We start from the raw sequence: 25,234 nt of genomic DNA, 5'->3' as shown, positions 1-25,234 counted from the left end.
CAGTTACTAATGTTATTCAACAGAGGTAATGTCTTATTTGCAGTCTCTGTACATCCTGATCTCTGTAATAGTGTTATTTTTTAGTGTGATTCTCTCATATTGATGCACTCTGGTTTTTTTTTAAGAATGCAAAACTTTGCCTGGTGGCATTGTTTGTACTTTAGTTGCAATTTATTATAGTTCTGTTCTAATTTCTTTAATTTTAAAGTTTGAGTGTGATATACTAATATGAAATTAATTTTGCACTCATAATAATCAATAATAATGTAAGTATTTACTGTAAAAGGAAGAAAACACATTTGTATTCTTATTGTTCCTTTTTAGTATTTAATATTTATACTATTTGTCTAAATCTTTGTATTTAATAATATGCAATATTGCTATTGATTAATTGATTGATTGATTGATTATCAGTTGTTATTGATTAATTGTTTATGATTGATTTTGTATGCATTGGTTATCAGTTGTGATGTATTAACTGAGTATTAACTAATTGATTGATTGTGACTGATTATCAGTTTTTATTTATTGAGTTGTAACTATTTGATTGATTGATTGATTGTGATTGACTGATTGTGATTGATTGATTCATTTTCAGTTGTTATTTATTGAGTAGTAACTAATTGATTGATTGATTGATTGTGATTGATTGATTCATTTTCAGTTATTTATTGAGTAGTAACTAATTGATTGATTGATTGATTGTGATTGATTGATTAATTTTCAGTTGTCATTTATTGAGTAGTAACTAATTGATTGATTGATTGATTTTGGATGCATTGATTATCAGTTTTGATGTATTAACTGAGTAGTAACTTATTGATTATTGATTAATTGATTTATAATCGGTTGTCATTTATTGAGTAGTAACTAATTGATTGATTGATTGATTTTGGATGCATTGAATATCAGTTGTGATGTATTAACTGAGCTAATTGATTATGATTATTTGTGGTTTTCAATATTGACTATTGATTATTTTTCTCCCTGAGTAATTGATTGGGTTTGACTGAAATACTTATGTATTTGTTTTTATTGATTGTAATTAATTGTTATCGATTGATTGATTGGTTTGATTGACTATTGATTTATGGAAACATTTTTGGATTCATTGATTGAAATTAATTGAGTGAGTGAATTTTACTGATTTTGTTTCAGTTTATAAATTTGTGGTCTATTGATTGGTTTTTGAACAATTGTTGATCTCATTTAAATGTATGTAACACTTTGCTGATTGGTTGAGAGTTTATTTCCTTATGTAACACTATCACTGATTGGTTTAGATTTTTTTTCATATGTGTAACACTATCGCTGATTGGTTTAGGTTTTCTTTCGTTAATAATTTGATATTTTTGTTATATTGCTAAGTGATTTGGATCCGGCAGTTGTTGATGAGGTAGAGAGCAGGTAGGAAACACTACATTTAATTAAAATAATATAGTATAATTTAATTAAAAGTTTATTCTTTGTGGCTAGAAAAATGAATAAGTTTTAATTATGAAAAAAGGGTTTTTTTTTAATGAATGAAAAACTATTTTGATTAGTCTATGTTATTGATATTATTTTGACCTTTTTCTTCATAAGAATGGAACAGGTTGATATGCTAGAAGGGGCTAGAAATTTAAGGTAAAAATTAATATCTTAGTAAAATATGGTTTAATTAGGAATTTTAAATAGATGACCAAAAAATGAAATTTGTTTGGATATTACACAGTTTTAATTTAAATATTAAATATTTTAAAATATTATTTTAAATCTGCTTCAACTAGGACTGCTTCTGCTGAGCAAAAGACATCGAGGTATAGTTTATATTTAATATTGATGATTGCAGTGTCAATGTGTTACCTAGTTTTGTATTTTGTTATCTTTATATAACTGTATATAAAGAAGTGATATATACCCCAGGAATGAAATACATGGCAAGGCCGTAGCGAGAGGTTAAAAACAGACAAGGCAAAAATGCATTAAATATAATTATTAATATAAAATATGACGATCTCTGCTGGCGATTTGGCGTGGATGGTGAAATTTCAGACGAGGCGAGTGCCTTGTCTGCCTCATCCAGCAGACATTGTTTATTTATTCTCCAAATCTGGAAGTGTCCTTTTATCCTATGTTATAATGTGTACACACATAGTGATGTAAAAAAACTAATCTTTATTTGTTTATTTCGGTTTGTTTGTCTGGCAATTGTTTATTCCATATTATAGCTTTACTTACTTAATAGTTTAATACTGTACATACAATTATACATACAAATATTTGTCTTTTATCTCACTCAGAGACTTGTTTGAAGAACTCCAAAGGTATATTGCGAATCATTTGTTATTTAATTTAATATATACAATAATTAATGTACAGGTAGTTAGAAATATATATTAAATGAGGCGGGCATTAACCTTTACTATTCATATTATAATAAAATGAATATAGCAATTTTACTGCGCATTTTAATGTGAACGTCTTTTAGATTAGGATTGTTCCATTGATAGAAATAAAAGTTGTTTTTATGAGATGAGTTGATTGAAATGCAAATATGCTAGTGTAGGCATATTCCATCCAGGCACGGATTTAGGCGGGGATTAAACAGGCTTTGACCCCCTCCCTAAAATTTAACTTTTTAAAATAAAATAATGACTATTTTTATTTTTTTGCTAATCTATAATGCTGGATCCGCCCCTGTATTTATAGAAATATTCTTAGAAATTCTCTTAATATGGACTTTATTAAGCACAGTTTGTTTTATTTAATAAATCATAGAGAACGTCAGACCAAGAAAACCAAACTGAAGCACGACAGGTACAGTTGTATAAAAATAGTACAAAAAAACAGACTAAAATTAATATAATTATTATTATTATATAATTGTAATTGTTATGCGAGATGTGTTATGATTAAACTGACATCCCAAGCTTTTTGGTTGTTCCATCCACTCCACTACAGTTGTGGTTTGGTGGTTATGATGCTTGGCTACCAATCCAAAGGTCCTATGTTCAAGCCTTGTCATGTCTGGATGTTTTCTAATGAAAAATTATAACTCCACTCTCAAAGACTTGTAATAAGACTTTGTTTATGTAGAGCATCTTGTGTATATATTTGTCTTGTGAACGGGATTGGCACCTTTAAGAAGGATAGTGAATGAAGTCACTTATGGTTATCCTTGGCAATTTGCCTAAATATATAACAACAAAACTCTAATTCTCTGAAATCATTTTCAAGGAGTGAAAATCTAAATGAAACGTTTTTTTTTTCTTTTTCTCCATGCACCATTGAATTAATAGTTATTGGTGCATTTATTGGCCACCTTTGTTTATCAGAAAATTATCTGTGTTGGTATGAATATTTAATTGATTTTATTTATTTTTATTTGTCTGCATTCAGAGATATGAGAACAAGGTAATTTGGTAGAAATTTTAAGTGCAGTGTTTAGGAATAATTAATTAAATAATATTAAGTATACAGTACTTGCTATTTGATTGGTTGATTATCTTGTACCATGCATTAGTCTGTCCCATTTTAATGATTGAATGTACTGTTGCATGATCAGGTTTTCTTAAAAGCTCTATTCAACTGAAACTATTATTAAGGATAACCAGACATTTAGGGAACCAGTTATGATAGTGGTAGTGTCATAATGGGAGAGTTCACTGAAAGTCCTTCTCTTGCTCTGTCTGCACTATCAAACTTTATGTGACAAAAAAAACCCGTGATGTGCCAATATATGGACTATCAGTACCATATTTGGGCACATCACACCCTTTTTTGTCAAACTAATTTGATAGTGTAGACAGAGATTTAGTGTTTTATCAAATGTGATTTAAATTTAATTATGCAACTTTTTTGTATTTTACATTTTGAATTAGACATCAAAGAGAACGATCGCACTCAATATTCAATGATAGACGCAGGTTGGAGGTTTAATTACAATTTTTTGCAATGCTGTGGTTTTTTTATGTTCATTTCTAGTTTGTTAATAACAGTAACTATTATGGGATAGGAAATATTATGTACGATAAGATAAGATAAATCTTAATTGTGTCATGAACACTGGGCTACTATGCCTTCAATATTTTGTTATTTTTGGCCGTGACTTAAAGTTTGTCTCCAAACTTATTTTGGGCTCCTTCTGCACACTTTTTTTTAATAGTATAATTTTTTTCTTTCGATGTAAATGTAAATGTTGTGTGTGTACAAAGAAATAAAAACAAACAACAAACAAACAAAAACAATATTGGTGAACATGAAATTGGGTTTCCTGAAGATTAAAAACACAAAAATGTAAAGTGATAGCATAGTAAACATGTGGTAATAAAATAGTATAAAAGGGCTTCACAAAACTTTAGAATGGTGGTAAAGTTGGATTTCAGCCTCAGGATGTTTAATTAAGCACAGTAAACAGGTAAAGAGTAAACAAAATGCAGTTTTAACAAGGTTCCTTATTTGTTATATAGGAAAATAATGTGTTTTTTATTTCTCTTCATTTAGTAAACCAAGTTTGGTACGTCTTGGGGAAACACACACAAGTAAATGCCGTGCAAAGAGAGAAACTGCCCTCACAGTTGGTAAGCTTATAACTCGCGCCAGCTGTAACCAAACCGGTGGGGTTTTGTTAACCATCTAAGAACTACACCAACTTCTTATTCTTTTTCAGATCTTCGTCTTCCACCAATCAATCAGAACTTGCGTAAATTACAACCAGACGGATTATATAACTTTACAAATAGAATCGATCTTCCGATGAAGACATTGTACATGAACCCTTTTCCAAGTCCGATCGATATTTATGATGAGATGCATCAACCCATTTTGCTTATGTTAAAGACATCGCAGAAGTATTTTGTATCTAGCCAGTCGTTGGTATCAAATGAGCCAACAAAACAATGAGGATTTCAGCAGAGAAGTGTTCCGTCATGTACAAATTCTGCTCACGCTTGGTATTACATAGACATTCAATCTATCTTTACACAGATTTAGTATAAAATGATCATTACTATCATTTAATATATTTTTTTTAATGTAAAGGAATGTAGCAGAAAAGTCATCATTGAATTGTATATAAGCTCCATTAAAAAAAATTTGGAACCTTTACTTTATACTGTACAGTATACATTAAAATAAAATAATTATTTTTATTTATTATAAAAATAAATATTTTTAAAGTGAATGTATAATAGTAGGCCTAAGCTACAGTATACCTATTCCAGCCTATTGAAGAAGATTGTACATACATTTTGTAGATTAAAGTATTATTAATATTGTTATATTATTATTGATTTATTGTTTAATTAATGTGTGGTGATTTTTTTACTTTGATGACCTGTTGTCTTTAAAAAAATACTGTACCTCAGCAAAAAAAAATGTATTGCCCCCTCTATAATTGATTCTGATTTAAAGTTCTGCGCATGCCACCACCAGACTTTTCGCGGAGGGTGCAGTGTGTGCCACAGGATATTTTATTAGGAAATACACCGTAAACATAGAAATGGGTAAGATAATTGTTTTAAATTAAAGTTTGTTGACAATATCCGGTTTATTATGTGAAAGATAAATGATAAATTATGCATTTGTTATTAAAACAGTATATTTTTAATTACAATGTGATGCATTATTTGACTAAACTTTGTCTGGTGATCATGATCTCCGACGAGTGCTAGCCTAGCTCGCTGCCTAAAGAGAGGTGGTGGTAGGGCCATGATATGTACTTTTACAGGCCGATGAGTTATCGCCTGCCTAGCTTAGCCTGTGACGAGTGCAACTGAGAGTTAACCATAACGAATACTTCTGTTCTGTCACTGTTATTAACATTTAATTAGGCGGATCGTTAGGCTAATGATATACGTAAATTAGGTCATTTTTGGTAACTGTTCTTGTTTTGTTAGTAAGTAGTTTTAGCCTAGCATCATGCACACATGTAGTGTGTTTGGTTGTCGGTCGTAGAGCGCCGCCAGCCTGGCCTCGCCCTTTCAATGCCTTTTTGTGTGATATACCTCCTCCACACGCACGCCGGTAGAATACCACTTTACAAACGGGATATATTCGACTTCCTGCTCATATTGGATTATATACACTGTGGTCAGCACGTCATAGAGGTTATTGGTTTTTTTGGAATTAATAAATTTTTCTCAGCAGAGAAATATAATATTAATACAAAGTTTTGCCAGAACAATTTCATATAAAGTTTTCTTTGTTGTTAAAACTTGTGATAATAAATTATTCATTTGTGAAGAAGACAATTTCTTACTAGATGTGACGCCAACCAGAAGTTTAATTCTACATTATATTATTACGTAATAAGCTAATTTTCATTTTTGTTTAATTTTTCGCCTTTTCTTGTGACCTATATTTTGTGATTATGCCTGCTTCTTCATCATCAACCAAATCTTCTGGGGACCATCATATTGGAATATCATCTTTAGCGGTAAGTATCCGAGGGAAAATTAAATGGGTTTTAGTGGGTTAGATACAATGGGCACGCCCCTTGTTTATAGATAGTGATTCTTTTATATATTTATAATAACAGACATACTGTAACTCATAAGAATATCTTATACAGTACAAACTGTGTAACACTATGCCAAAAAAATAAATAAAAATTTATTCATAAATAAAAATAATAAGTTTTACATAAAAATTAGATGACTATTGATCAACCACCTAAGTTATTTCAGTAAAATCCATACAGTACTTTGAAATAAAGTGGTCTGGTTTTCACAAGAAAAGGGAAAATCTTTGTTCAAGCCTATGACTTTTCAAAAGCCTGTGTTAAAAAGTGGTCTGGTTAAAACCATGCCAACGGTACTAGTGGCTACGATCCTGCTCTGAGATTAAAGGGGTTGACCGAAGTGTTAAAAATATTTATTGCTCCTCATTCATTTCACAAGAAAGTGTCCCTTAATAGGGATGTCCCAAAAGGCTTGTGTTCTACTGCCTGAAGATTTACTAAAGATTCTAAGGGCCAGAAGTTATTAAAGTCAGGCAATACGCCTGAATGAATGAAAAAATGAATGAACGAATGAAAATATTGCTAAATATAAACAATAATTCTGTTTATTGAATATTTTTTGTGTTTTTTTTCTATAGAATAAACCTAAAGACATGGAGGGATATGTGGGATTTGCTAATCTTCCTAATCAGGTTTACAGGAGATCAGTGAAAAGGGGCTTTGAATATACACTGATGGTTGTAGGTAAGTAACATACTTAATTTTAAATGTTTACCATTTTAATAATCTTATTTCTAAATATAAGAGAGTGGAGAGTAAAGTAAAGTTGGTGGAGAAATGGGGAATAAGTTAATAATTATATACCACATTTCTATAGCGCCCTTTTCATGAGTAATCGTGCTCAAAGGCGCTTCACAATCATTATTAAACACGTATAGAAACATACTCCCATAATGCAGCTAGTAATCAGCGCAAAGTTGTGTCTTGATCTAACCAAGTACCCATTTATACACCTGGGTGGAGAGAACGTAAGTAATATAAGCACGGCGAGAGTTGGATTTGAACCATGCTCATGATCGGTAATCCAACATCCAACGCACTGCACTACACGCCCTTACGCAAAATGTTTATACCATTTGAATAATCTTATTTCTAAATATTAGAAGAGAGTGGGAATAAAGTAGAGAAATGGGGAATAATTTTGGATGGAAAAGTCAGAAAGGCAAATTATATGGCGTTAATGAATGTCATTTCCTTGACATAAATTTGCCAGAAATATTTGAGGTCATAGTTTATCTTAAATGGTGAGGTTCTTGTCAACCACAGACCACAAACATCAACACAAGACCACCATCCTTATCAATGTCTATCTTGTTTCCATGTTTACTACTCCTTGTGGCAATTATAATGCTTTACAAAACTCTGTGGTAGGTAGTTTGACCTTTACTTCCTGTATGCAAATGAAGTTCATTAAAACTGCCCACTAACCGATTCACCACGATAAGCGCTTAAAGCGCTCAAAAGGTTAAAAGTCAAGGTCATTGTAAACAAATTTTCAACAAAAAAAAAGTAAATCGAATTTACATGCGCAGTTTGCTGTGCATGAATCGTAACAACAAATTATACAAAATACTCACAACTTTTTTTTTAAAAATATGCTTCTAAATATATAAAAACAATTGTTGAAGTTAGTTTGAAAATAAAATTCGAAAATATAACCGTTTTTCGAAGCACGCTGTTCGAAACGCGACAGGCGCGTTGAATGAATCTAGGCCTAAACATACAACGTAAAATCGTCTAAAATCCATCTTTATTTCTAATAATCACTATTTTGAAGCTTGTATACAATAAATGTATAATAAATAAAGATTATATATCAGTTACAGTGTCTAAATCGTCATATTTCCATGTAAAAATGTGATTTTTCTACCGGAGAAAAGTCGTGAAGATGTCCTCACGAGGGCCGCGCCATATTGTTTACCTTTGATTGTAATATGAACCCTGACATGTCAGATGCATTATGGGCATGAAATATTTGTTCAAACTCTGCGCAAAGGTCAGTTTATTGAAGCATAACTCTTGACAAACATTTTGATACCAAACTTGTTTTAATTTCATAAGTTTTCGACGCATTTTCGTCAAATTTTCTGCAAGCTACACGTCTAAAACAGCGGACTAAGCTCCCGAGGGATGCCGGTGCGCGTGGGAATCGCGAATTCCAAGTCGCTTTCGGGATGTTTTTTTTAACATTCCCGGTGAACAAACAGCGGCGAGGACGCTCTCGGGGCGGCTCCCGATAGGCCTAGGCCCCATATGGTCATCGTCGGATGAGTCAGTCTACTAATTTCTTCATAATTTCGAAACCGGTCATTCATAATGGTCAAGTTTGGTCTTATTTTGAAGAGAAGAAATAGGTTCTGATGAAGAGATGAGTTTTATTATGAAATATTTATTAATTTTTGTGCATTTGGTAGTCAAAGATAAATTATAAATTTTTAATAATTTTCCTAAAATATTTCTAAAATTTGCATAATCCATACTCCGCCAAAATAAGTTGTAACACAAATTTGATAACATATTTGGAAATAAAATGTCCTTTGAATTATTTTTGTTTTTTAATTTTTTTAATGTCTGTGTTTAGAAAAAAAGTTAGGGTTAATTATATGACATATGCTTTTTGGGTCCCAGGGGAGCAAAATAAACTTAGGGGTCAATGGGCTAAAGGAAACCTGTTTTGTCAAATATCAGGTTTGTTGGAACCGTATCTAAATTCTAAGTTTAGGACGCTATGATGAAAGCTAAGATTAAGAAAAGAACTTTCAACATTTTTTTAGGAGTAACTCCAAACCAGAGACTACATAATGAGTATCTGCACTCCACAGTACAAATTATTTTATCATTGTACAGGGCATCATTTATAAGGAGCGCCTGCGCGACCGCGCTCCTCCGCGCTCCTCAACAGGCTTCGAGGAGAGCAATTTATCGCGCTCCTTAATTTTCAAAATAGAGCCTAGCTTTTGACATGACAGTGTTGATTTTTCTGTCAAGAGGCCTAAAAACACGTGGATTTTTAAAAGTTAAAACCAATCTAGGCCTAGGCTAATAATATATAAGCTAAGTTATAAAGCTACAAGCCTAATGGCAGTCCCTCGTTTTTAAGGATCGCGAGCGCGATCGCAATCAACAACCTTCGAAAAGGAGAGCAATTCATCGCGCTCCATCTCACACAGTGCGAGGTACCAACAAAGGGGATTCCCCTGCCTGCGCGCATTCAAGGGCGAGTTTACTTCATCGCCTCATAGTGCAACCAGTACGGTGTCATAGAAACACCTCCTTTACAGGAAGATCATGTCCCAACCAATAATTTTTCCCTTTATGTTTTTATGGAACGAGTTAATAAAATATATTTAATTTTAAAAGGAAACATTAATATAGGAGGCCTAAATATAATGTTTATTATTTAAAAAAGCTTAGCTGCTGGTTGCTTTAATTATGTCATTTTGAAGATGGATTATTTCTTCGAAAGTTCTAACCAATTTTGGTCACTCAAATCCTCCTCAAAACACGTGCTGATGTGTGACGTCAGCATCTTCTAGAAGCTCTCTCAGCCCTCCCCTATTGTGCGTGCGCCCATGTGTGACACATGTAAACACGATCAAATATCTTTCTTAATTATTTTAAAATGACACTTTGTAACTTATTATCAATATTTTAATGGCTGTTGCATGTTAGAATTGTATAATTTATGAATTGCAGGTAAATACTTTTCAGGTTTTCTGTCTGATTTCTAGGCCAACAAGCTAGGCTAGAAAAGCTAGGCTAAAGGCATATAGTTGGCCAGGACAGGATTCTCCAGGCTCCTGAAACCCAATCTACCCAGGCAGGCCATAAAAAAAAAATTGGCTTGAGTTTTTTGTACTGTAGAATAATACGATCCCCACGGAAAATATTGTGTGTAAAGGTGGGTGTGGGGGATTTTAGGGGAGAGGTACAGTATACATTTGTTGTGCCCGGGGGGGGGGGGGGGGGTTTTATCCCCTGTCGGGCAAAAAAATGTGTACAAAAAATTAATAAGGGCCAGCCATTTTTAATAAGGGCGACCATCCTTCAACTTCAACATAAATATTTGAGGAGAGCGATTTAAAATTTTTGCAAGGAGAGCGAATTGCTCTCCTCAGTGATTTGAGGAGAGCGATTTGTTGCTCTCCTGGGTTTTGCATACGTGATGCCCTGATTGTAATTTTCACTGAATCAATCTCCACTGTTTTGTACTGTGCTGTGAAGTAGGCTACTACTTGATGTTACTAAATAATAGATTAGTAGCCACACCTTTAGGTTTAGTTAAGAACTTGAAGGCTAAAGTTCTTAACATTGCCCTTGCATAGACAACCAAAAATATTTTAGGATTGAGTATTTATTTTTGATAAACTGTACTGAGATTTTTACCAGAGGGGTATACCAGGGAGTTGTATTTACAACTCCCTTGTATACTTACAGTATTTGCAGCAGAATATAGGTCCTTCTACTTTTTACTATTACAGTATTAACAGGAAGGTGGGTGGCACACAAGTGTAACAATATGTTTTACGAGCCTTAACGTGTTGTTAATTGTAAAGTTTGACGAACATCTGCTTTTGTGATACCCAGTGCAATTCAGTTATTGTTTTCCCATGTCCCAGCCGGAAACCTCATCACAAATAGTCATCACCATCATGTCTACTGTTTGGAAGGTTCTGCAGCTTGTGAAAATTCTTAAGCTCTGTCTACATTAATATCGAACTTTATGTGACAAAAAATGTGATGTGCCCATATATGGACATGATGATGTCATACCACTACCATAAATGGGCCTGGGTATATCACTATCATATTTGGGCACATCACACTTTTTTTTGTCAAACAAGTAAGTTCGATAGTGTAGACAGATCTTTAATCAGCAAAATAATTTTGTTTTGCCATTTCTTATACATTAACTGTATACGTAATTGAGAGCAGTTCTAGAGTAGAGCCTAGTTAAATTTATTGACAATGAATGACACCATAATGTTTCGGTTTTGATAAGACAAATAAGACATATTTTTGTTTTTATCAATGATTGTTTGATGTCAGTCATTAATAATAGAACTCCATTCTTGGTGTGACCCAGAGAGCATCTAGCTTATTTTCTAGATCTTGATCAACCTTCAGGCCTAGAGTAGGTATGACATCATATTATTGCCTTTAAAGGGCATAAAATGCTTCAGGACTTGATGGTTTATTAATGAACCTGAACTACAGAAAGCCTAGTAGTATTCGTAGCTAGCTTAGCTTACCAAGATTTTATTACGCATTTGATGATGTTATCAGTACAAATTGAAGGCTGCGTTAAAATTACTGACATTTTGTTGCCTCACATTTGATAAAGTTTGTTAAAATGTGTAGTTTATTTTTGTGAACTTCGTTTTGCATTAAACATATTATGAATTTGATGATTTTATCATCAGTACCTTTTGAAGGATGTGCTATAATACACTGAAGTTTGGTTGCCTAACATTTGATAAAGTTTGTTAAAATGTATAGTTTATTTTTTAAATGCCCATCAATTTTGCACTTCATTTTGAATTAAACATATAACCAGTGATGTTATCTGTATAAAAACTGAGAATTATATACAATACAGTATTAATTGAATTATCTAGGTTTTATTTTGACAAACTTTTTCTGATGTTTGATTTGATTTGATTTGATTTGATTTTTTCGGTTTCAACATAAGATTACAAGACACTATGAATACAAACAATTTACAAGCAAATACATTAAACAAGAAACCAAGGATAGCCGAAGTCGAAAGAAAAATCAATTTAATTAAAATAGGGTCCTTAAATTCTAGGATAATCAAATAACCTCTGGATCAATAAGCACCCACCCTATCAAATAATCTCCCAAAACCCTCATCATGCCCCACGAGAATTCCTACCCATTGGAATCAATAATTAAAGTGAACAATCAACACAATAAATGTAATTTAACCCATTTTATACTGTATTGTATAATAGAAGCCTAGGGCTAAGGAATTTTATAAAAGGCTTTAAAAAGTACCTAGTCCATAAATAGTATAAGATTTAAGAATAGTAGGCCTATATTGTATACTTTTATAGTACCAGAAGTACAGTAAATGCATGCTTAACATTTAAACTACTTTTTTTCAAAGTAGTATTTTGACATTTATCTGTTACCTTATTTGGCTTTAAACATTCTACAAAATTTAATGTAGTTTTTCCTCAAGAGAGATACTTTCACAAAATATACTTTCAACTTGTTGTAGGTCAAAGGTCAGACTGCTGCTATGAGACAGGAGGAAATCAAAGGCCACCTCTTATTGGCTGTTATAACACCTCAGTTGATAATTTATCTATCAATTTATATTTATAGAAGGAAAGTGATAAAATGAAGTATAATATTCATGATTTCTCAGTTCTTGGCGGGATGTTGATGACTTTTTACTGGAAAGTGAATTATGAAATATCAACCAAAAATATTTTACTTTACTTTATGTTTCAAATGTTTTTATATTAGGAATCTGAACATTACGCTCTTTCTACACTATCAAACTTTAAGTGACAAAAAAATGTGATGTGCCCATAAACACTGTAGACATGATGATGATCATATCACTACCACATTTAGGCATATCACTACCATATTTAGGCATATCACTACCATATTTAGGCATATCACTACCACATTTAGGCATATCACTACCACATTTAGGCATATCACTACCATATTTAGGCATATCACTACCACATTTAGGCATATCACTACCACATTTAAGCATATCACTACCATATTTAGGCATATCACTACCATATTTAGGCATATCACTACCATATTTAGGCATATCACTACCATATTTAGGCATATCACTACCATATTTAGGCATATCACTACCATATTCGGACACAAAACTTTTTTTTTAAAACTAGTTTGATGATGTGTAGACAGAGCTTTACAGTACTTGGGTTAGGATTATTTTTCTACATTCATACACGTAGAAAAGTTGTTTGGAATGTAGCCCAGAAAAATATATAAATCATTTCCCAATCCCAGATAGCAATGTTTTCTGTTTCCTGCCACAGCCCCCATGTTGTCATCTTAATTCAATAAGTTGATAGAACTATAAATATCAAACATACTGTAGTACAGACATTACAATATCAGTAAAGCTGATTTTTACGTTTTAGTTACAAACGGTACTCAGCTTGTATTTTAACAGAGAATATTAACTTTTTAATACAAATGTCCATAGTTTTTAATGTCATTACATGATTTTAATTATTTTTTAAAATTATAGTGTCAGTATCGATGGAAAACGAAACTGTTTAGTTTCATTTTTGGTAAAATATTGTTAATGTTAGTTTATTATTTCAATATAAAATTGAATGACAAAAAGAGAGATTGACGTTTCGGTACCATCGTAGAACCATTTACAAGATCAAGTGAATACAAAACACTAGCCTAGCCTAGCCTAGCCTACTGTAGCCTAGCCTAATTGTTTTGTATTCACTTGATCTTGAAAATGGTACCGAAACGTCAATCTCTCTTTTTGTAATTAAATTTTATATTGAAATTATAGTAAACGTCTTTTAATTCGTAGTTTATTATTGTACGTTTTTTTAATGCACAAAGCGCCATGAGCTGGCGATTTATAAGTTTTCATTTATTATTATTATTATTTATTTATTTATTATTTATTATTATTGTTTACAATGCGATACAGCTGTCTTTTTTAAGGTTATTTTTTTGACATAGTATAAAATTATACATATATTATTATTATATATTATGACAGTTCTGTTTTATAGTTTATTTCTTTAGAATTAATTTTTTTTTTTTTAGAATTCTACAGAATAAATTATCAAAATAGTGGTTCCGTTTTGTTTTTAATAGTTCATAACCATTTTAAATGAAACATTAAACTCATTGACACACAAATTTAATCAGGAAATCAATATTATTGTCTCCAATATTTTTTCGTAGCGAGTAGAAATATCGCTTTCCTATACGCAGTATCTTAAACCGATAAAAACACTTGAACAAAGCCATGTGCTACAGACGTTTTGCAGTTAGACAATTGATTTTTCTTTAATGAATGAAATCTTGAACTTGATACGCATGAGTAGTTTTTCATCAAGAATTGACGAATTGTATTGTAGAAACCGAACATGATAATCCGGTTGAGTTACGATGTGCATTAAACATATTGATCGTGGCTAGGTTGACTACTGTTCAATTATTACTATACAGTTGTACCGTCGGAATGTAATTTTGTAATAAATAGTTTTAGAGGCTAATATATCAGTTTGAAAAATAAAATAACCTTTAAAACACCAAATTCTATAATGTGTCATACCTGTGGCACCTGTATTATGTTATATACAGTAGGCATATTGGTCTACAGTATGATACAGACATCACATGTGATGCATGTGTGACACTGTATTGCAGAATTTGCCTGTGACACTGCCAGTATTTATAGTTTTACAGTCAACTACAAAGCCTAATACAGTGTACTACATTCATGCTCAATTTTTTATTAGTGAATGTTGGATCGTTGACTGTAATTTATTATTTAAGCGGTTTATATAATCTGCAATTTATAACATACTTTCATGACGCTATAATTAAATCTATTTATAGTGTGATGATTGAAATATATTAAATATAAGTGATTTCATATTGAGGGAAAAAGGTATCCAGTATCCTCGTACATTCGGACTTTTAACGAAACTTGGTTAGATAGTTGAACGATAGCAATTCAGTACCATATTTGGACAGTACTTCACAACACTAGTTTGACAAAAGAAAGTGTGACGTGCCCAAATATGGTAGTGATATGCCCAAATATGACATCATCATGTCTGTATGGACACATCACATTTTTTTGTCACATGAAGTTTGATAGTGTAGACAGAGCTTAGACAATTGATTTTTCTTGAAATCTGGTAGATTTTATTGATAAGAGGAGACAGTTTAATGAACAGGCTTTTGTTATTACAGTAGTATTCATACATAAAGATACTCTGTGTATTGCTTTTAGTAGTTTGTTATCTTGTCTTTCATCTAAATAAAGCGCTCCACATGTTTATACTCACCGACTTATAATAATAAATCAAACAGTATTTATTTTTCACATTTTATAAAAGCATAAAACTATTTTATTTATTCTGCTACTATTTAAATGGTAGGTTCCATCCTCTCTTCTCATCTCACATTTCCCCTCCCCATTTTGTTTCCCCTCCCATTTTCTTTCCCCTCCCCATTTTCTTTCCCCTCCCCATTTTCTTTCCCCTCCCCATTTTCCTTCCCCTCCCCATTTTCCTTCCCCGCCCCCATTTTCTTTCCCCCTCCCGTTCTCTTTCCCCTCCCAATTTTCTTTCCCCTCCTCATTTTCTTTCCCCTCCCCATTTCTTTCCCCTCCCCATTTCCTTCCCCGCCCCATTTTCTTTCCCCCTCCCGTTCTCTTTCTCCTCCCCAATTTCCTTCTCTTCTTCATTCTCTTTTCCCTGTTTTATGTCAGTAAGTAATACATCTTATTTTAAATATTGTGGAAAAAAAAGCATTCACCTCAGTGTGACCTATGACCTGACCTTTACAAAGCATATAATTGAAAGAGCTTATTCTGGACTTTGTGAAGTACTTCTTGTTTCATTGGAATTCAGATAAAGACCTACAAAGAATGCATTTATTATGCAAGTACAGTACAGTTAGCTGCTATGTTTCCTCTATATTATTACTACGCCTAAGGGATTTTTAGAAGTATATATGGCATGGAATTGAACAATCAACCATTGATAATATTTTAATTGATGTTCTTGTTACAGGTCAAATATGAACTTAAAGAGTTTAGTCACTGACAGGCTACTGTGTTGTTTTGGTTTTTTTTTGGTGCTTTGGTCGCCAATAATTTCAGAAATTTTAAGGCAATCAAAATGTTTGTGGTAACAGATTTTATCTGACTGTACTGTATTTTAATAAAGTATTACATGTGTAATAATACAATCAAATTCTAAGTTACTGTTGTCGTAACAAAACCCCTGAGTTTAGAAATATACCAAAACTAACAACAGTAGATAGAATACGACATCATCGTGCCCATATATGGACATGATGACATTTTTTGTCACGTAAAGTTTAATATAGTGTAGACAGAGCTTTATAGGGGGCTAGTAGTAAGTTTAGTAGCACTTTTTGTCATAAGAAAGAAGAAAAAGATTTAAAATTGTTTTTTTTGTGGTGGGTCCCAGTCACTAAATAGGAATGCATTGTGGTTGTTGCTGCTAACCTTGATCTAAATCCTAGTTTGTATGGTATGAATACAGCTTGTGGGTGTCAGGATATTATATTGATTAAGGCCAAGGACTCTTTCCATTCAAAATTTAATAATTAAATAATAATACGAAATGTTTGTACAGTAGTATAATTGATCACATTGTAACATGGTGAATTACCAAGAAATAAGTAAATTCTTTTTTTTAATGATAAATTTGAGATCTTGTTATTGTGTTTCTTTTGTGGCCAATCAAATGAGTTACACTTACAGCAGATAAGTTGAAAGAATTGTGTAAGGCGTACATTTGTAAAGTTTTGGTGATCCAACTTAAACAACCTACATCATTTTTTCGTTTATTATTCAAAAATCTATTGTTTGTACTTTAATTTGCTGTTTACCAAGGTTATGGCTAGCACTTGAGTTATTTTTATATGTACAGTAGTTAAAGTATTACCTGCTCATGTACCATTTTACTTACTATCAGTACTTTACTGTGGACTTATTTTACCTACTGTGGACTTTAGCCTATTCTCACTCTCTATATTATTCTGATATTCATTTCTGACTACAAAATTTTAGTATTATAACATTTATAACACTTAAATGTATACACTCCTTCAATCAAGGTATGGAGGTATAACGTGTACAGTTAAATAGATCTTATAAGCAAAATAAACGGATGGATGGATTTGGAAGCTAATTAGTATTAAGTTGCAAAAGGAATCTTTATTGAGAAATTGAGTTCTTTACTGGACATTTATTATATATACCATAAAACCCTATTCTTTTAAAGGGACAACTCAAGTCCACACCAAAAAGAAGTACCTATATTTATAGTCAATAGCACGCGTGGTACTAACTGTTTTTCTAAAGATCTGTCTACACTATCAAACTTTATGCGGCAACAAAATGTGATGTGCCCATATATGGACATGATGATGTCATATCACTACCATATTTAAGCATATCACTACCATATTTGGGCACATCATACTTTTTTTGTCGAACTAGTTTGATAATGTAGACAGCTTATTTCTTTTTATATTAACTCCTATTTGTATACTAGATTTGGTGAGCTGTACTGTAGAACTGTATTAAAGGTGTACCCTTATGTAGTGACTCATCACCATTAGTCACTACAGTATGTACAGTACTTCTTCATACAAACTGTTTACCTTTTCAGATTTAATCAAATTTAACATGTACTGTACATACATAATGTGTACATGACATTTAAATAATTACTTATTGTAAAGCTCTGTCTACACTATAAAAAAATGTGATTTGCCTATTGTACAGGATAAATGTCATATCACTACAATATTTGAGCATATCACTACCGTATTTGGGCACATCACACTTTTTTGTCAAACTAGTTTGATAGTGTAGACAGAGCTTATACTGTTTTGAAGACATACAGTAGTTTTATATTTAAATACTACAGCCGTATATTGATCATGTAAAGCCTATTTTCCACTAGGGGAATTTGTTCGCGCGAATCGAAAGCGTCATGCTCTGCGCATGCGTATTCGAGTTTCTGTCTGTCATACTCCCTTCTGTGACGAATTCTAGTTCCTTGATTTTTCGCTTCAGCGAAATTTACTAGTTCGAATTGTTTCTACTTTTTGCGAAGCGAAATATTGCGCAACCAATCAGAGCTCAGGAAATGAGTTATGACGCTTTCATGAGCAGTCATGCGAATCGAAATGCTCAGCAACCACGCGAGGAACATGAACGTTGCAGCTATTCGCTCATGTAGTGGAAAGAGAGTAGGCGATTTTTTTCTCTTCGAAACGTTTCATTCGCGCGAACAAATTCGCCTAGTGGAAAATCGGCTTTAGAGAGTGAAATGATGTAGTTATACAGTATTTCAATTATCAGTTAGTTTTCTACATAAGGCTCTATCAAACTACTGTACTACTAAGGTAGGTATGATGTTCCAAAATATGGTTGGAATCCTGCCAGAGACATTTTGTCATTCAACATAAAAACAAAATTCGCTAATGAGCTATGCTTGACGCGATTATGAGATCATGTTCTGAATATGAGCACTGTTTCTATAATTTGACAGTATGATTTAAATATGGTAGAATTTACAGTATATGACATCATCATGTCCATATATGTACACATCACATTTTTTTGTCATATAAAGTTTGATAGTGTGATACTGTAGTCAATGCTGTACATAATTTTGTATTAAAAATGAAATATAAGAGTACTATAGAATGGACGTGTAATTTACAGATTTGTTTTTCCTGAGGTAGTCACGTATTTCCTGCAGTAGATCAGCTTTCAATAGGCTAAATGTTAAACTGATGATTTTTGCTGATATAATTCACAGTATTTCTCTAGTATCAGTAATTTTTATTGACACACCTTACTTCCCCAGAAACTAACTTTTATGTAAAAGGGTGCATGCAAGGCACAGTTGTTTTTTTTTCCAATTAAATACGTTTGTGTGCGGCTTTTAAAAGAAAATTAAAAACATTTATTCAAGTATATAATTCTTTATGTTAAACCAGTGATTGAATATGTGTGTGCATTGATAATAATATTAAAAGTAGAACTAGCTATAATCATAGTTTATTTTAATTGATAAGAAACTGGAATTGTAAATGTTCTTTCTACTAATTCTTGCTATTGATTCTGCTTTGTGGTTTTATTTTCACAAGGAGTTCATGACACCAATCTGCTTTGATTGACTCACTTCAAAACTATGCAACTTTTCAATTGGTTCATTTCCTAGTAATTGTGTCTATTTGACCAGTCATATTGTTCGTACTAAAATGCTTGGTTTGACTCTCATTAAATTTTATTATAGCTTCAAGAATAATCACTTTATTGTTAATCATTTTTGGAATTGTTTATAAATTTGTATTGACGTTCTTCAAAAACTCAATCACTACTTACCTTTGAAGTGGATTGTACAGTGTTGCTTATAAAAAGTATTTCAAATGCATTTTCAATCCAACACTAAAGCTCTGTCTACATTATCGAACTAGTTTGACAATAAAAGTGTGATGTGCCCAAATATGGTGGTGATATGTCCAAATATGGTAGTGATATGTCCAAATATGGTAGTGATATGCCCAAATATGGTAGTGATATGCCCAAATATGGTAGTGATATGACCTCATCATATCCATATACTGTATGGGTGACATCACATATTTGTTACATAACTATAGTTTGATAGTGTAGACAGAGCTTTACAATTACAGAGAAAGATACTGTTCTTAAAAAAGTGAACAATTAAAAAAATTAAAAAATCTGTCTTTTATTCTGGAATAGCATGGCCATTCCATACAAAGAACTAGTCTCTCATGATCTTCAGATTCATATTAAACAAGGTTAATTCTCTATAAATAAATTTTATCGTTTGTGGATATTTTTTCCTGTACTAGAAAAATTATGTGTCTTTCGCTCAAGGGTAAACATAGGCTTTGTTGCGACAAATCTAGCCATGTGTATTCTGTTAGAGTTACACAGAGGGAATAACACAAACCTGATGGTGTATTGCTTCTACTTGACTAGGCTAGAATGCCTGTTAGGCCTCATGTGTCAGGGGTCCTGCTGCTCTGGCCTAGCCTTGTGTTTGATCATGTAATCAGGGGTGAAAAGTTACTCTCAAAACGTAGTGATTGTACCCTAGTGTATTTATTGCGATTAATTACGCTACCTCAGTATTGTTACCTTCGATTAACTCCTTTGAAGTGTTGTCTCTTTTGTGTTCATTTATAAAGAAAAGTATTTCATATAAAATAAAAGTTTAAACTCTGTTATTCAAGGATCAAACGTAATAAAAAACGTGCGTGCGAGTTTAAAGTGTTTATTGAAGTACTGTATGCATTGTTGTTGCATACCTGAATATCTTGTGTAGGAAAACCCTGTTTGTTAGTGTGGTTGTCATATAATAAATTACTACTTTATTTCTGAACAATAAATGATTGACCACACCTTGTTGGTGGTACGCACATGGATCAAATGTATTGTAGGTAGTTGAAGAAGTCTAGGGATGGGTGTCAATAAGTTATGGGTGGCTGTGAAAAAATAAAATTGTACTTTCTTGTACTCGGGTGTGACTCTTGGATGGGTGATGTGTTGAATTAGCTTGAGTGTGGTTGTAAGAGATAAAGTGTTCCCGCCCAACTTCTCCAAACAAAAATAACACTCATGTCAAAACCTACACAACAATATTAAAAATTATGGTAATATTACAGTACTGCAGTACATTTATAATAACATTTGTTTTAATGAGCTATATTTGATAATTAATTGTTAATTAATGGAATTTTAAGCTAAACATTTTTTTATCTCCTTTTTTTTTTGTAGGTGAATCTGGTCTTGGAAAAAGTACGTTGATAAATTCTCTTTTTTTGACCGATATTTACTCTAACCAGTATCCAGGACCATCTCAACGAATGAAAAAAACCACACAGGTAAATATTAGGCTTTCTCTACTCTGTATCTTGATAAATTAACACTATTATTAGTGTTTATTATCCATATTTATTTATTTTTTTTTTCCAAGTAGCCAAAATCTTCATGCATCATCCAGTGGCGTAAGGCAGGATGAAAAGGCCCCTGGTTTAGCACTCCTAAAGGCCCTCCAATGCTGGGTAGTTGCATTGGGGGCTGCTCATGCTCTGGGCCCTTGTTTGGTTCTCACTAAAGACACAACACAAAAACTTAGACGCAACACAAGAACTTAGACACAACACAAGCAACACAAATGAGTTGACCAAGGACAAGCACCACTTCGAATAATCCATCACTTGTCATTGTTTGAATCACTTACGTTGAGTTACGTTCTTGTGTTGCGTCTCTAGTGAGAACCAAACAAGCTCTGGGCCCCTGATTTTAGCCAGTGAAGGATTAATAGCGCCACTGTCGTCAATGTGCAAACTCGTTTAAAGTGGCGATATGGTAATGAAAATACAGTATTAAAAACATACACACGATTTCTTTAATTGATGAATCTTTATACTGTAATGCTTTTCAACATCTTCTTCTACTATCGCCTTTAAATCTGCCTTGAAAACACATCTTTTTCTTTCAAATTGAGCTTTCATACCGCGCCTTTTCATCACCTACTGCTGGAATTGGCACATTACAAATTCGTATTGTTATTAGTAGTAGTAGTAGTATCTTCCTGGTTAGAATTTATGGAAAAAAGGCAATGTCAATGATATGTTTTGGCAGTGATAGCATGATTGTTTATACTGAAATAGTAGATTTATGTACGGCATATTACCAGTCTTAGAGGAAGTGCTTAGCGTGGCAAGGCCCACTTGTCTTCTGTTCAAGCTGATCTAATCAAGTACATTCGCTCTGATTTGTTTATATTACTGTATGTTTACATTTGAATTGTCTATTGTTTTAATATTCATATAGTTAAGCATTAAAATGACTAAGGACATGCTCTCAGTAGCCGGTAGCTAGACTATTGCAAAATCAAGGAAATACTGCTCTGGATATTAATTTAGTCCCAGCGGCCGTATGCACCATTCACACTTAGGCTAAGCGAAACACTTAAAATTAAAAAAATCTCCATCTAAGTGAATACAAAGGAAATGCTTAAATTAAATTATTAAATTAAGTGAAATACTCAATATTTAAGAGAAAATCTCACTTAAGTGTAATATTACTGTACTAAACCAAGCTTGTTGTTAAGTAGCCAGAATATCTTCTTTCTGTCTACAGTATTTCGTATACAGTTATCCAAATTGAACCAAGAACTGTTTTCAATAAATGCTTTTTTAAACAAAAATAATTAAAGTCCCAAGATTGTTGTTAACTAACCAGAATAATATCAAAATAAAAAATCAAAATCAACATTTATTTCCAAAATGGTGGCGTCACCAAAAAAGCAAAGCTTGTGTCAGGGACGCCAAAACAAAACAGACAAAAGCAAACAAAACATATAAATAAGACACAGAAATGAAAATAACAATAATAACAAGACGTAAAGCCGTACATTTCAATTTTAGTATAAATCATATTAATACATTTTCAATATTTCTATTCAAAGGTAAATATATTAACAAGAAACATGGCAGCTAAGTATTGTTTGATAATAAATAATATTTTGCAAGTTTTTTTGAAATTATTTACATATTTTGTAACGAATCTTCTCTCTATCTATATTATTTCACAAATCTATATCTAAATTGCGAAACCAAGTGTCCTAGAATTTTGTAAAAATCTTTTTTTATCAAGAAAACTTTTTTAACCAAAAATGAATGGAAGCTAAAATTATAGATTGGATTCCTGATAACATTGACAGTTCTATCAATATTACAAAAAAAAAAGAAACGTGCTTGTTTTGTTCAAATACAGTTTTGTGATTATCGGAAGGATCTCGGATGTCATTGTCCCCTTTAAATAGGTATCCCAATGTAAAAATTCAAATTAATGATGGTACTTTTTCTTTCAGTTAATCAGAAGGAACTTACTGAACATAAACTTTTGCAATTTAAATGATTGAAATCGGATTATCCATTCAAAAGTTATGGTCCATTAAAGTGCCCAAAAAACAGTGATTTTTGCTTGAAAAACGGCACTTTTTCTAATTATATTTGAACCCATTTTTGAAGGGTTATAACTTTTATACTAATAATTTTAAAGTTCTTATTTTTTCCAAACCCATAGATACAACAGAGTTGTACAAGAATTTTTTTTTTTGGGTGTCCTCGACATTTTTTTTTTTAGATATCGCCCTCCAAAATTCGTCCGAGGGCTTTTTACGCGTGATTTTCCCAATGTCTCAAAAATGCCCAAAAAGTTCCTGTCTTTAAATGATTCATAACTTTTGAACCAATGTGTGAATTAACTTCTTTTTTTTTGCATTGCATAAAATGTAATATGTATTTTAGTAAGGTTATTTATATTGACAGGTAGGTAATTCTGAAATACAACATAAAATATTGTTAAAAAATGTTAAAATGTGAAAAAAAAAAATAATGCGTTAAAAAACTGTGTGGGTATTGTTTCTTTTCATTAAATATTATTTTTCGTAAGTATACATTTTTTTTTTAATTCTAGTATTTAAAGTTATATTTATAATCATATATTATTTTAATTGATTTTCGAACCGCCAAAAATAAGAATTAAGCCCGTGCTTATTATGTGTTCGATTCCATTTGGAGCGCCGGGCCGAACGTAGACTCGGCCGCGCCTACTACAAGTTAAGTTATATAGGCCCCTAAGACTAAGGTCTAAATAAAAGCCTGGCGCTAAATTCTGCCTAAGACTAAGAAATATCGGGAAGAAATTTTTTATTTAACAAAGTAATTACCTCAATGGTATAATTGTAACATGTTTAATTTTATTTCCCTTTCGATTATTCTAACCGAAAGTTGCACTTTGAATTGAAATATACGGAATAAAATTTAGGCCTAGAAACAGCGTAGACATACAACGGCAACACAGGCCAAAGCGCGTTTCGGCCGCCTACATAGAATGGCTTACGGCCGCTGCATAGCAAAATCAAAGCTTCTTAAATTTCTTCGGTACATTTCTTCCTAACGTACTTGCTTTATATAGTAGATTTATAAATATTCCACTTATTAAATAATTTAATAAATCGGTAAAATTGACGTTTCGAAGCAAATATTCCATGAGAGGCGACATTTTTTGACATGCCTCGTGTGCGGCGAAGACTAGTTCAGAAAATGGAACAGTCCACTGCAGGGGTTATCCAATCATTAATTAACGCGCTAATACATGCATACCATGCACATTGTCTGGGCGACGGTAATTTAGTAATAAGCGGAGAACTGAATCCCCCCCGTAAGGAAAATGGTAAACACTGATATTTTTGGTAGGGATTATTTTTTTCAGTGGTTGGTCTTGTTGGCCTCTTCGCACGAGGTCCACGCAAAGTCAAATAAAACGATGTGGTTTATCAAACAGAAATATAAATTAGCTTCAATTCAATACTAAATTAGCCAAATTTTGATAATGAGAAAGACTAAAAAATTCAATTTTTATCGTTAAAATTGACATTTGAGGCGGATGTACATAATAATAATAACCGATTTACATATCAAAATAAAGAGTATTTAAAGCCTGATAACATGCAACAAAAATTACTCCACCACCTATTATGGACCTCGTGCGATCGTGTTTTGAAAATGGGTAGGTGTTTTCCAAAGTTATTTTTAGCGCGCGGATTTCGGCTCGCCGGCTTTTGTACCTCATTTTTAACTCGCGTTTTCTATTAAAATATTTAATAAACATAGATTAAAAATATATGAAAATAATCCCTTAAACAAGATCTTTCCAGACATATAATTTTTTTTCACATGTGTATATAAGAAATAGTATATTTTTAACTTCAAAGACACGTCACTTTTTGAAATTTCACGAACGTGTTAAAATCGCGGTAACGAAAATCCGCTTCATTGGGATACCTACTTTAAATATACAAATATAATCATTTAATTGTGAAGTGATCTAGGTCATCTTTATATAAA

General features: G+C 32.3%; 2 protein-coding genes across 6 annotated transcripts in view; both read left to right on the top strand.

Annotated features, from left to right (window-relative positions):
• Window positions 1–5,482, top strand: part of LOC140056147 (WD repeat-containing protein 97-like) — a 29,747-nt gene extending 24,265 nt beyond the window's left edge. For all 3 annotated transcript variants that reach the window (XM_072101423.1, XM_072101424.1, XM_072101422.1), the window contains 2 exons: window positions 4,486–4,562; window positions 4,652–5,482. In XM_072101423.1, coding sequence (XP_071957524.1) covers window positions 4,486–4,562; window positions 4,652–4,884 — 310 coding nt within the window. In that variant the 3' untranslated portion in view covers window positions 4,885–5,482. The remainder of the gene's footprint in view (window positions 1–4,485; window positions 4,563–4,651) is intronic.
• Window positions 5,476–25,234, top strand: part of LOC140056148 (septin-7-like) — a 39,220-nt gene continuing 19,461 nt past the window's right edge. Inside the window, exons 1-3 of one of the 3 annotated variants that reach the window (XM_072101427.1) lie at window positions 5,476–5,486; window positions 7,094–7,186; window positions 21,090–21,196. In XM_072101427.1, the coding sequence (XP_071957528.1) occupies window positions 5,483–5,486; window positions 7,094–7,186; window positions 21,090–21,196 (204 nt within the window). In that variant the 5' untranslated portion in view covers window positions 5,476–5,482. Of the gene's footprint in view, window positions 5,487–6,166; window positions 6,419–7,080; window positions 7,187–21,089; window positions 21,197–25,234 lie in introns of those variants that run through there. The other 2 variants (XM_072101426.1, XM_072101425.1) reach the window with 2 other exon arrangements.

This window comes from Antedon mediterranea, chromosome 8 (assembly GCF_964355755.1).
Source record: "Antedon mediterranea chromosome 8, ecAntMedi1.1, whole genome shotgun sequence".
NCBI lineage: Eukaryota > Metazoa > Echinodermata > Crinoidea > Comatulida > Antedonidae > Antedon > Antedon mediterranea.
This window is presented reverse-complemented; position numbering and strand designations above follow the sequence as displayed.